Source organism: Rhinopithecus bieti, unplaced genomic scaffold (assembly GCF_001698545.2).
Source record: "Rhinopithecus bieti isolate Rb0 unplaced genomic scaffold, ASM169854v2 scaffold_46389, whole genome shotgun sequence".
Lineage (NCBI taxonomy): Eukaryota > Metazoa > Chordata > Mammalia > Primates > Cercopithecidae > Rhinopithecus > Rhinopithecus bieti.
The window spans coordinates 191,018-204,767 of NW_016818836.1; the positions used below are offsets into that span (position 1 = coordinate 191,018).

At 48.1% G+C, this 13,750-nt stretch overlaps 1 protein-coding gene across 4 annotated transcripts in view; it reads right to left on the minus strand.

Annotated features, from left to right (window-relative positions):
- Positions 1-13,750, minus strand: part of CD8B (CD8 subunit beta) — a 49,603-nt gene that overhangs the window by 21,005 nt on the left and 14,848 nt on the right. Inside the window, exons 4-7 of one of the 4 annotated variants that reach the window (XM_017857573.1) lie at positions 13,409-13,498; positions 11,660-11,696; positions 9,401-9,450; positions 8,319-9,038 (exon numbers count right to left, since the gene is read on the minus strand). The exons of 1 other annotated variant lie outside the window; for it this stretch is intronic. In XM_017857573.1, the coding sequence (XP_017713062.1) occupies positions 9,414-9,450; positions 11,660-11,696; positions 13,409-13,498 (164 nt within the window). In that variant the 3' untranslated portion in view covers positions 8,319-9,038; positions 9,401-9,413. Of the gene's footprint in view, positions 1-8,318; positions 9,039-9,400; positions 9,451-11,659; positions 11,697-13,408; positions 13,499-13,750 lie in introns of those variants that run through there. 2 more of the 4 variants (XM_017857574.1, XM_017857575.1) reach the window with 2 other exon arrangements.

Sequence of the window (13,750 nt, forward strand, 5' to 3'; positions counted from 1 at the left end):
TTCCTTTCCTTTTCTTCCTTCCTTCCTTCCTTCCTTCCTTCCTTCCTTCTTCCTTTCCTTTCCTTTCCTTTCCTTTCCTTTCCTTTTTCCTTCCTTCCTTCCTTCCTTTTCTTGGGGGGCAGTGGGGACAGAGCCTTGCTCTGTTGCCCAGACTGGAATGCAGTGGCTTGCTGTAACCTCAAACTTCTGGACTAAAGTGACCCTATGGCCTCAGCCTTCCAAGTAGCTGGGACTGTAGGCATGTACCACCATGCCTGGCTATTTCTTTGGTAGAGACAGGGTCTTGCTTTGTTGCCCAGGCTGGCAAATCATTGGTTTTTTTTCCTTTTTTGAGACAGAGTCTTGCTCTGTTGCCCAGGCTGGAGTGCAATGGCACAATCTCGGCACACTGCAACCTCCATCTCCTGAGTTCAAGCGATTCTCCTGCCTCAGCCTCCTGAGTAGCTGGGATTACAGGCACCCACCACCATGCCTGACTAACTTTTGTATTTTTAGTAGAGATGGGGTTTCACCATATTGGCCAGGCTGGTCTGTAACTCCTGACCTCGTGATCTGCCCACCTCGGCCTCCTAAAGTGCTGGGATTACAGGTATGAGCCACCGTGCCTGGCCAAATCATTCTTTTTAAGTCATTCTTTTGATGGCTACATGATATTTTTGGGTGTAGCTAGACAGTAACTTATTAAATGATTCCCTATTGATTAACCTGGGATTGTTTCCCATTTTTATTTTTCCCAAACGATATTGATAGAATCATCTTTGTGTATTTATTCTGATGCAATGATGCTTCTACTTTCCTGGGGACTAATTCCCAGGAGTGCTGAGTGACAGTCCCTGATTCACGTTAAACGCTACTAGATGGTGCCCCCCTGTTTTCCACGAGGCTGCAGCGCTTATCACAGCATCAGCAACACCTGCGTGCCCTTGGCCCCAAGCTTTCCGCAGTGGGCACCATCGCTGTTTTACATTTTCACTTACTCAAGTGACATTTGTATGCAAATGACAGATTATTATTTTTCTGGAAGATGTATGCTTAACCATGTCAGGGTCATAACTCATGCTATGAAAAATATTTTGGTGTAGACGTCATAGCAGAAGAAATGAGAACATGTGAATCAGTCTTCCTCTCTTAGACACAGATACACACAAAGGTCTTAACTGAGCTTGGATATTAAAAGCAGTGCAGGGGAGAGGGTGGGGAGGTTTGGATTTACCATCAGGAGCATCTGACCAGGCTCAAATGTGGGATAGTTGTCCATTGAAGAGCCTTGTATGTCACAATGACTAGGAAAAATGTATAAGACAAATGTTCCAGGCCAGGCACGGTGGCTCACGCCTGAAATCTCAGCACTTTGGGAGGCCGAGACGGGAGGATCATGAGGTCAGGAGTTCGAGACCAGCCTGACCAACATGGTGAAACCCCATCTCTACTAAAAAATACAAAAATTAGGGAGGCATGATGGCGCATGCCTGTAATCCCAGCTACTCAGGAGACTGAGGCAGGAGAATCGCTTGAATCCAGGAGGCGGAGGTTGCAGTGAGCCAAGATCATGCCACTGCACTCCAACCTGGGCAACAGAGCGAGATTCTGTCTCAAAAAAAAAGAAAAAAAGGCAAACATTCCCCTGCACCCTTCCCACCAAATTGATTGCCTGCCACACACAGAAGCACACACAGGCACACTCCGAAATTACGCAGATAAAAGCTCGACAGTATTACTTATCCCATTGATAAGCTCTTTTCTGTGCTGGGTGGGGCTGGAGGACTTCCTGAGGGAGGAAGATGGAACTGCCAGAGTGAGCACTGGCTCTTGTCTGAGCCCCTGTGACCCTTTCTTCTCTCCTTCCTCTTACCCTACACCACAAGGTAGACCACCCGACTTGGCTTTCTGAGTTTCTAGGGAGGTGGGCTTTGAGCAGGGCCCACAAAAGAACTTCAGCCAAAGTCTGCTTGTCTTGTGGAAGCTGCCCTACCTTCCTGTTCCCAAACCAGAAGCATCAGTGTGGCTGCAGTGTAGGTACTCGGATAGAAGGGGGTCAACCCAAGCTCCATCTTCTGCCCTAGCCCAGCTAGAGCCTTCGTGATCTGAAGTCAGGCCCACTTTTTGTGCTGATCACATTTACTGTTGCTCTCCCCTCCCCATGTCCCCCAAACTTGGCTGAGGCTGAGGTGAGGGTGGAGGGGTGGGAGTCATGGCCTCCCTTTTACCTGGCCTGGGCTTGCCCAGACAGCAGGCCTGGCCCAGCAGGCAGCTTCAGGCTTGCAGGATGCTGAAGGGGTGCTGGGGAGGGGTGTGTGGGGAAGAGGGGCCTCCACCCCTCTGCCAACACCACCTCACATCTTCCCCTCGTAACTTTGCCCTCACCCAACCGCAGAGACCTCCACAAATCTGTGAGAGGCTGTGAACTCCACTCCCAGACAAACACAACTTTTTTGAGAAGGCAATCCATGCCCTCTGCTTGTGTTGGCATCACCCGGGTCTTTCTCTGGTCTGTCCAGGGCTGGCACGAGGCTGCAGCCAGTGAGGCACTGAGGCCACTCACTCTTGGAGCCACGCAAGCACCAGCCTTGGGACTGTGTCCCCCTGGCCATGAGAATGAAAACCTGTGGGGTTAGGGACAGCTTCTGAGCCAAATCTTTAGTGCCTGAAACACGTGCCTGATTGAGATCTGAGTTGTTGAACTTGGTTCTCTAAGGGGATTGTCCATTGTACTTGGCAGAGTAAACATCCTGAGTGGTCCTCACAGCCTTAAGGAGTACAGAAAGGTACTCCTTAAGTACCTTTGCTGTAACCTCAAACTTCTGGACTAAAGTGACCCTATGGTCTCAGCCTTCCAAGTAGCTGGGACTGTAGGCATGTACCACCATGCCTGGCTATTTCTTTGGTAGAGACAGGGTCTTGCTTTGTTGCCCAGGCTGGCAAATCATTGTTTTTTTTTCCTTTTTTGAGACGGAGTCTTGTTCTGTTGCCCAGGCTGGAGTGCAATGGCACAATCTCGGCACACTGGGTGGGCGGGGGAGCCAGCAGGGGAGGTGCTGGGCTGTGCTCCCAGTTTGTGGGGGCCTAAGGACCTTCTATCTGAGCCTTTTGCTTTGTTCATTCATTCATTTCAATTCTGGCCTCAGGCTTAGGACTGACTTGTACAGCTGGCAGGAAAGAGCCAGAGGACCCCCACAGGCCTTGTCCCTGAGCTAGTAGGGAGGAACTGAGGCCTAGAGGCTCTAAGCAAGACTGCGAGCCCTGGGGACCCAACTGTGTCTATCCTGGCTATGCTGCACCCCTAGTCCCAGCACAGGGCGGGCTGAGCACACAGAAGTTTCCCCAAATAGATTTGAACTGACATGAAGAAACTTAAGGGATTGGGCATGGTGGCTCATGCCTGTAATCCCAACAGTTTGGGAGGCTAAGGTAGGAGGATTGCTTGAGCTCAGGAATTTGGACCAGCCTGGGCAACATAGCGAGACCTCATCTCTACTAAAAATAAAAAATAAAAAAATAAGTGGGCATGCTGGTGCACACCTGTAGTCCCAGCTACTCGCTTGAGTCAGGGAGGTCAAGGCTGCAGTGAGCCATGACGGCGCCACTGCACACTAGCCTGGGCAACAGAGCACTGTACACACACACACCCCACCCCTCAAGGAAGAGGAGAATTGAGTGCGGAGTTGTGGGTATTAGTTCAGTCATAAATGGGCACAGGAGTGGAAATGGTCTACAATTAAAAATGCATGAAAAGGCCAGGTGCTGTGGCTCATTCCTGTAATCCCAGCACTTTGGGAGGCCGAGGCGGATGGATTGCTTGAGCCCAGGATTTCAAGACCAGCCTGGGCGACATGGGGAAACCCCGTCTCCACCAGAAATATAAAAAATTAGCCAGGTGTGGTAGTGCATGCCCATAGTCCCAGGTACTCAGGAGGCCGAGGTGGGAGCATCGCTTGAGCCCGGGAGACAGAGGTTGCAGTGAGCCATGAGTGCGCCACTGCACTCCACCCTGGGGACAGAGCAAGACCCTGTCTCAAACAACAACAAAATTACCTAAAGGAATGGACATGGTTTCCTCTCAAATTTAGAAGTCTAAGCAAAGCTCTTAAAAGGGTACTCGCATGTGAAAGGCAGTAAACTAACAGGAAAAACAGGATCCAGGAGAGCCAACAGTACTGTGCAGGATGTAAGTGCCTTTTTCAGTGCCTCTGCTTTCAGCTTTACAGGAATCACACGTGTCATGCATATTTCTGTGAATCTCAAACCGATGCGGGGCTGGGGAATATGGTTTCCTTCTGTGTGAGTTATGTAACTGGAAGGCCTCCAGGAACCAGTGACTCACGGTGCTCCAGGAGTGTCAGTGACGCATTGAAGGAGGTTTCCCAAGAAGCGACAGAGGAAATATCTTTTGCGCTCCACAACCTTGGAAGGCCTCTGAAGACAGGGCTCTTTCTGTCTTTCCCTTTGACTGGGTGATAGATTCGGATCAGCATTGCAGCCCACGCGGGGTCGGGGATCTCTTTCTGAAAACAAGTTGCCCACTTCCTACAGGTAGAGACACAAACTGCGGGGCGGGGGAGGGGATGAGTAAGGATGAAAGGGATGGGGTGGTGTAGGACCCCTTTCTTCTTTTGAACAGGCCCTGGTGGGCTCCACACCTGCAGGCTACTTCCCACTGAGAGGAAGGGGATGGGGGGAGGGGGGAACACCAGTGCTGCTCCCAGACCCATTAAGGTCCACAGAAAAACACAGAAAGGGAAGTACTATAGATGTTCTCCTTCAGGGCAGAGAACCCAGGCTCACCTAAGGTTGCTGGAGTGCAGACCACCCCTGCCACTAGCCCAGCCCCATATGAACTTCCAGACAAGTAAATGCATTGGAAATGTAGCTCGCCCAAAGTCTGCAGCTGGTAAAGACCCAGACTGTGCTGTCTGGCCACCTCAGACCTGCCTCACCATGATTTCCATGGTTCAGATTTTTAAAATTTATGAATAAATCTTTCATTGGTGGATATTTGTGTTGATTCCAATTTCTTATTATAACAATGGCCAGAGGTTCTTTTTTCCAAACTTTTAATTGCTTTTTCCCCAACTACAAAAGTGATACATGATGTAAAAATTCACACAAGGAACTGTAGAAAGCAGAAGTGAAAATTCCCCAGAGTAACTGCCATTAACAGCTGAGAGTAAATCCTTACAGACCTTTTCCTGTACATATCCAAACAAATATACCCAGAGGCCGTGATTTATTATTAGAGAAGAAAGATCAAATCTGCAGAACAATATTAGAAGATTTAATTTTCTATATTCTCTATGTTATGTATTATATTCACAAGATTTCAATTTTACGTTTTAAAAAATATGGGAAGAAAAAAACAGGAAACTTTTTTCAGAAAAAATTTATTTTTGAGACAAGGTCTCGCTCTGTTGCCCAGGCTGGAGTGCAGTGGCATGATCACAGCTCACTGCAGTCTCAAACTCCTGGGCTCAGGAGATCCTCCCACCTCATCCTCCCTAATAGCTGGGACTACAGGCAAGCACCACCGTGCCCTGGAAAATTTTTAAATTTTCTTGTAGAGTCAAGGTCTTGCAGTGTTGCCTAGGCTGCTCTCAAAACTCCTGAGCTCAAGTGATCATTCAGTGTGGGATTACAAAGTACTGGGATTACAGGCGTGAGCTGTCATCCCATGTGCTGGCTGAAGAAACTTCCAAATACCAAGTTTACACATTTCTACAATGTTCTGTACTTGGATTTAAAAAACTCTCTTTCTTGAAGTAGACTTTACATCTATATCCATAGCTATAAAGTCAACATGTCCAAGTGTACAGCTTGATGACTTTTTCTAATGAAACACACTCATACAAGTGACTCCCAGACTGAGAAGCAGAAACGCTCACCTTCAAACCTCATGCTCCCTCCTAATAACCCACCACTGGACTAAGGGTAACTGTATCCTAACTTCTAACAACATATATTTGTTTTGCTTGTTTTCTTCTGTGCTTGAATTTAACAGTGACCACATATTGCACCATGTATTGTATTAAGAATAATCTATACAGATGTTTTAAAAATACATGCATTTACCATAACCATCATTTGATACCAGCATATATGGATCTAGCTCATTCCTTAGTAGCTGCCTAAACCCCCTTATTAGACTGTATCTGAATTTATCTGACCAGTCCCTTTTGATGAACATTTGGATTATTTCCCATTTTTAGCTAGTAAGCAGCGCTAGAAGGAACAATCCGATGAGTATTTCTTTGTGCATGCCACTTTTTGATGTATTTCTTTTAGATAAATACCAACAGTGGAATTGGTAGTCAAAAGACAGCTGGATGGAGTTTGGGGGGCATATTTCATCATAACGGCCCTATAGAATGTAGTAGCTCAGTTCCTTCTTCAAAACAAAAGTCAGGTGCTGGGTGCAGACCTTCTCACCACAGCCCCTGCCATTGGCAGCCTAGCCTGCTCTAGCTCCCTGGGCAGCCAGAGCTGAACCCGCTTTGGCAGGTGCCTGCTGCACAGAAAACTGACAGAGGAGCGCAAACCACCCCTGCCCCCAGCCCAGCCCCATGAGAACTTGCAAACAAGTACATGCAATTGCAAAGACAGCAGCAGGGAGACGGTCAAATTTCAAAGCCTGCAGTGGGACAAGGGACCTTGCGGCCTGTTCTTACTTCCGCTGCGCACTGGGTGTGAGCCTTCAAGAGGGCAGACCGCGTGCACTGCAGGCCTTAGTCTCTTATTTATTTGTGATGGCCCGGATGAGGAGCCCACCTGAAACATGAACCCTAGAGGAGTGTGGTCCAGCTGACCCCAATTCTTTCACCCCTCTCCTCAGCCTTGGAAGACAGCCTGTCCCTTGTCCTCAGAGCTGATAGGCAGAGCTTTTGCTTCTTTTGAGCACCTCCTGCTGAGGCGGGAGACTAGGTTCTGGGGGCAGGGAATCTAAGGCCAATTCGTGCTGAATCAAGGAGAAACACCTACATCTGGGGGCAGGGAATCTTGAGGCCAATTTGTGCTGATTTCTCAAAGCTGGATCAAAAGGAAAACACCTGGGTCTGGGGGCAGGGCATCTAAGACCAATTAACGTAAACCAAAAGGAAAAACCCCATCTCCCCACACTGAGTAACCAAGGATCAAAGGCTACTCTCTCTACAACCCTCCCGCTTCCACCTTATCTCAGACGGAAAGGGAGACTGCCCTGGACTGACCACAGGCCATTGGGCCATCCCTTCATCCACATAGGGCGTCAATTCACCTCAGCCTTTCATTAGCCACGGACCAAATCCTTCATCTAGATAAGGGGTAGCCGACAGGGACCTCAAAAGGGGTACTTAAAACCCAGAAAACCTTGCAATTGGGACCATGGGCCGCCTGCTTAGGGCCCACTTCCACCCTGGGGAGTGCTTTCTCACTTCAATAAATTCCTGCTTTTGCTGCTTTTATTCCTTTATGACTTTGTGTGTTTTGTCCAATTCTTTGTTCAAAACGCCAAGGACTTGGACAACTTACACTTAAGGCCCTCCTTCCAGTAACACTGCATCTATGCCCTTCTAACTCCACCCACCACACCTCGTTCTGCTGCAACCGCACCCCAGATGCCCGGAGAAGGCCACACTACCCCTCCCCAGGTTGTCTTTCCTTTCCTGTTTTTTTGTAACATTTCTTACATTCTGTGGCTGCCACAGGTCTCTGAACATAACCTGATTTGTCAATGTCCTTCTTTGAGCTGGCCAGGAAAAGCAGGTGAGATGGGATTCTCCTTGGCCCTGGACATGGTACTTCTGTTAATGCAGCCTCAGGTTGCAGTGTTTTATGGTGCAATAGCTCCTAGGCTGCTAAAGCTCAGGTAGGGGGTGGCTAAGATGGGATTCATGCACTTTTTCAAACCCAGGGACAAGGTCCTGCTCTCCACTCTCCACTCCTACTCAGCACTTTCTCCTTGCTTTTTCCTTGTCCAACAGTTAAGGCTAAGAGTCAATAAGAAAATGAAGGGACATGTGACAGAACCCCTCATGCCTCCTACCTTCTCTTTGGTGCCTGACTTGAGGCCAGGGATCCCTGGGGTTCATCCCATGGTAGAAATGAACAAGTGCTAGTTCAGCTTGGGAGTGGGCCGGGAGATGGGCCCGAGGCACCTGAAGCCTGGCTCTGGGTGCCCTGGGCACTTCCTAGCCTCTCTAGGACTCTCTACACCTATAATGTTGGGCAAATGAGGATCTCAGGTTAACAGGAGGATGTACAAATTTTATCCTTATGGTTTCTGTTCCACTGAGCATTGATGTCTTTGCTGTAGATGGGCTTCTACACATTTATGTCACAGGAGCCGTTTGTTATCTTTAACCTGGGACTTTATTTGTACAACTAAGACATTTGTATAAAAAGAGCAGAAAATGAAAGAAGAATTAAGCCATGGGAGAGTAGAAATGGGAGCTGAGAAACTTACAAGTGGAAGACGAAGTGAACTCCTATCCTCAAACCTGCAAGTTCCCAGCTCCAAAGGAAGCCCTCAGAGACTGACATGGCTTCTGGGAACTGGACAGCCCCTCTCAGCAAGCCTCATTCCCAACCTGCTCCTGGCCTCTCTGTGAGGAAGATCAGCCCCAGCCTGGGAAGACCAAGAGGGAGCCAGCCCAGCATCACCCCATGAAAGACCCAGGACCCAATGTTACTGCCCTACCAGGGCAAAGCAACTTGCAAAGATGGTGGCTGAACAGCCACCACTGTAGGTCCCAGCTCAGGGAAGGCTCAGGAGCTGGAAGCGGTGGCATGGGCGGCATTTCTTACTCAGTCCTCCAGCACACTCTGTGAAGTGCCCTGGGGGCAATGAAGCCTTCTCCCTAGTATTCCCGATGGCCCACGAACAAGTTGCTCCCATGCACATCACACACAGAAAGGCCTTGCAGCAGTGAAAAGCAGGCAGCTTCAGCAGCCAGTGAACTCTCCAGGGTTGAATGTGTCCCCTCTCTCCTTTTTCCACATCGTGCTCGTTACTGACCAATGTCTTTTTGTAGCAGGACACCAAAACTGTATTCTCTGCTCATTTGTAAAACCTGAAAACAACAGCAAGTTGTGAAACCACGTATTTTCAGGCAAACGATATTGAATTTCCTGTAACAGAGACAAATGGCAAATGAGAATGCAGAGTTCTACTCCAAGTGGCCTGGGGCCGAGAGTTTTTTGTTAGTATGTTTCTAGGGCCCATGTTAGTCATTAAAAAGATTGTTAAGGCTAAAAAACAAACAAAACAAAACAAAACTGCAGCTCAAAGAACCGTGGCTTTGAATTGCATTACTTCCTGTAGTACCTCTAAGATAATCTAAGAGAATCACACATTTATATCAAGGGGCCAGAAGAAATTAACCTGCAGATGGGATGATTTTCTAAGGACAGTTAGAGGCTGGGGAACAAGTACCTCAAATCGCAACTCAGATCTGTGAGCACCAGGGGCTACTTCCTCCGTGCCTGGATCATGAGAGGAAAACCAGAGGTGCTTTTCAAACTTTTTAAAAGTCACAAACCCTTTTGTTCAAATGACATGTTACAGGTAAGTGTAAACCCAGACAATAGAAAAGAGTATCTGTTTGAAACGAAGAGAGTGAGGAGGGCTCAGGGTCCCCCCATGACCACCCAGTGCCCCTTCCCTGCCTCAAGCTGATCCTGGGCTTGCGAAAGCATGAGGTCCTGCATCCAGCACCCCCAAAACTGGCATCAGATCACTAGGGAGCAAGCTAAAATGAAGGGATGGGGACAGACCCAGACCACAGTTAGTACCCAGAGAGGGACTTATTTTACATGAAAGGTCACCATGGGAGAGATTTTGAGTGGAACTTTTTCTTTTTGAGATAGAGTTTCACTCTCGTTGCCCAGGCTGCAGCGGAATGGCGCGATCTCTTCTCATTGCAACCTCTGCCTCCTGGGTTCAAGTGATTCTCTTGCCTCAGCCTCCCGAGTACCTGGGATTACAGGTGCCTGCCACCACGCCCAGTTAATTTTTTGTATTTTTAGTAGAGATGGGGTTTCACCATGTTGGCTAGGCTGGTCTCAAACTCCTGACTTCAGGCGATCTGCCCACCTTGGCCTCCCAAAGTGCTGGGATTACAGGAGTGAGCCACTGCATGCGGCCTTGAATGGAACTTTCTAGAGGTCTGGCCTGAGACAGCTATACTCAAGTTATTATCTCTTGGGTAGGGGGCAGCATCTAAATCCAACACACAAGGTGAAAATTGTACACAATTAAAATATCATTGAAAATTGCCCATAAAATCCAGCAGGCATGTCTAAGCAACTCTCGATATAAATATAATGTGTACGACAATGCAGAGCATATCATAATATGGATGTATGTGGCTATTTACAATTTTAGAGTATTTAAAAGTACATTTTATTTGTCCGTTGTTGCACTTGCAGAGTTGAATTCACTGAAGTGACTTGAGTTTGTGCTCTGACTCCAGGGGCCTGGGGCCACATGCTTTAAGGATAATACCCCAGAGAGTCCTCACACTGACCGTGAGATTGGCACTGTTAGCTCATTTTACAGACGAGAAATCCGAGGCTTACCGAGGTAAAGTGACTCGCTGACTGTCACATGGTTGGTGACTGGCAGATTCAAACCCAGCTCTGTCTCCGCCTAAAGCCAGAGCTCTCGAGCAAGAGACCCTGTTGCCCTCTTCAATTTAGAGGTATGTACTTTTGCTCCCCCAAACATTTCTATATAGAGAGGGTTGCTCTGAGGATCAAATGTAATTAACTGGATAAGCAGATGTGAAACAGTCTCTGTTTTGAGGAACAAAAATCAAATGCAAGAATGCTGCCCCGGCCCACGATGGCTTCCAACAGCCTCATGAAAGACCAAGTACATAATGTCACTGCCCTACCAGGGCAAAGCAACTTGCAAAAGTGGTGGTTAAATGGCCACCACTAAAGGTCCCAGCCCAGCCCAGGGAAAGTATAGGAGCTTTCTCAGCTCAGTGGGTCCCAAGAGTTTAATGTGACTCTGCCAACTCCTGGGACCCAGATGGGGTGGAGGGCAGCAGGTGGGACAAAGGCAGCTCCTAGGGAAGGAAAGCAATGGCTGGTGGAAGAGGCTGGTCTTCAAATCCGATTCCAGTAGTCTCTCCATTTATCTGTAAAATGAGGGTGATAACCCCTTATCTCACACAGAACCAAGGGGATGAAATAATAGGGGGGATGAAATAGTAGGTGGGATGAAATAACAGAAGGGATGAGTTTGGGATACCCTGTAGTATTCTGTGCATGCAAAGCCTGATTGCTCTCCTCAGGAGAGCTAAGAATGTTCTTGAAATACATTTAAGTTATTGGTCAGGTTTTTGTTTGTTTGTTTGTTTAGGTTATCTCTTCGGTTCCTGAATTCTATCATCCCATCTATTTATACAGTGTGTGACTTTTTTTTTAGATGGGGTCTCGCTCTGTTGCCCAGGCTGGAGTGCAGTGGTACTATCATAGCTCACTGCAGCCTTGAACTCCTGGGCTCAAGTGATCCTCCTGCTTCAGCCTCCTGAGTAGTTGGGACTACAGGTGTGTGCTACCATGTCTGGCCGAGTCTATGATCTTTGGAAGACGAGGTCTGACTTTGGCTCCTTGCTGCAGATAGAGGCTGCAAACTGCAGCTGGGGCTGAGGAACCCAGGGCCACGCCCAGGTCACACACTTACTGTTTGATGAAACGAAGCCGGGCTCTCCTCCGCCGGCCTGGAAGAGGAAAGCAAGGGCGCCAGTCAGTGTGGGCTGTGGGTCACCGCACTGAGCCCCAGAGGCCAGGTAGGATGGTCACAGGGGCAGGTGATACCTCAGCCCACCTCCCTGGTCCCAGACCTTGGCCCAAACACTTTACACATTTTAATCCCCTTAATGCTCACTGAAAACCTGAGTTGGATACTACTTTTAAGATCTCCATTTAATATGTGGAGCAACTGAGACACAGAGTGAGTGAGTTACCGGATAACATGCCCAAAGTCATGCAGCTAGTAAGTGGGAAAGCTGGAATTCAAACTCAATTAATCAGCCGCAGAGTCTGTGTCTTTAAACACACCTGCTCGCCCTTCACAGCAGGTCAGACACGAAAGTTCCCACACACAGGCAGTCTCAGGCTTGGGCAAGTGCACTCACAGGGTGAGATTTCCCATTGGGAGTTAGGAGGAAAATAAAAGCATATCTATTTACATTTGTATCTCAGCCTTTATTACTTTTTATTTTTATTTTTTAGGAATGTGGTCTTACTATGTTGTCTAGGCTAGACTTGAACTCCTGGGCTCAAGTGATCCTCCCTCCTCAGCCTCTTGAGTATGGGCACTTGCCCCTATATCCAGCTTACTTTTTATTTTTGAAGCATATTTAATAACATACATTTAATAACATAACACACATAATATATTAAATAAGTAAATCCAGCCAACTGCTGCTGTATTCGCTTATTTAATATTTTATGCATATTACTAAATGTGCTTCAAAATATTTTACCAATGAGGTCCTTCCTTGATCAAAAGAGTTTGCAAGCCACTGAAATTTATGGGGTTCTTAGAATGGGGTACATTGACCCCTTTGTGGGGAAGAATTTGTAGGCAAAAGTATGCACCTGGGTACATTTCTGTGGGGAGAGGTCCATTATTTTCATTGTATGTTCAAAGGGGTCTGTGACCTACAAAATTTAAGAGCCACTGATCTAGTTCATGCCCCTGCTGTCCCACCTGCCCATTTTATAGAAGCACAAAGAGGGGAAGGGGCTTGCTCGAAGTGGCACAGGTGAGCTGAAGAACCAGGGTAGACTTTGGGCTCTGGGCTCTAGGGCAGCCATGCGCCTCTCCTCCGGCTCCCCGTCTTTCTTGTGAACCCAGTGCTATGCAGAGCTTGGGGTGGGGGCCATAGAAGGAGACAGTCCCGTCTCTGGGGTGGCTGGGAGCAGCAGTCATTTCTGAGTTTCCGACAGCCTCATCAATATCGGTGGCGTAGGGAGGATTTCTAGCTTTCAGCAATGCAACACAAACCTCATAGGCAATCTTTTCTGGGCACTGGGCTTTGGTCTCAACTGCTCACATGAGTTCCCACTTACTGACACATGCCGGGTGCCAGGCATTTGGGGCAGGAATTTACAAGCAGCAACTCTGGGAGGTAGGTAATATCCTACGCCCATCTGAGGCAGCCAAGGCTCAGAGAGACCAGGGTACTGGATCGGGAAATAGCCACATTGCACTCAAACCCAGGTTTGTCTGACTCCAGGGACAGGGTGGTCTTTGGTTTTGGCTGCGTAGCCCCAGGTCAAGAACGACCTCCGGAAATACCATAGGTTCTCTGAGGCACATTCCACCAGGCTGCCACCTGCTCTGCTCCCCTAGAGAAGAAAGTATCCCAGGAACACTTCAAACAGCAAACAGGGACACCCGATGACCCAAGAGGAGACAACTCACAGTACAGGTGGATGGCCACTCCCAGGGAAACCAGCAGAACCAGAACGCCAGCCACCAGCAGGCCGAGGGTGATGGGGCTACAAAGTGGGCCTGGAAAAAACACACGTGACATGTGTTCAACACTGAACATTGTTCTGCATAAGACACGCAGAAAAATACAAGGAGGAAAAAAATCAACTGGAAGTCCCACCTCCCAGAGAATACCACTATTTGCATTTTGATATAATGTATTCTTCCTCAAGTCTTTTTTTTTTTTTTGGACAGAGTTTTGCTCTGTCACCCAGGCTGGAGTGCAGTGGCGTGTTCTCAGCTCACTGCAACCTCCGCCTCCTGGGTTCAAGC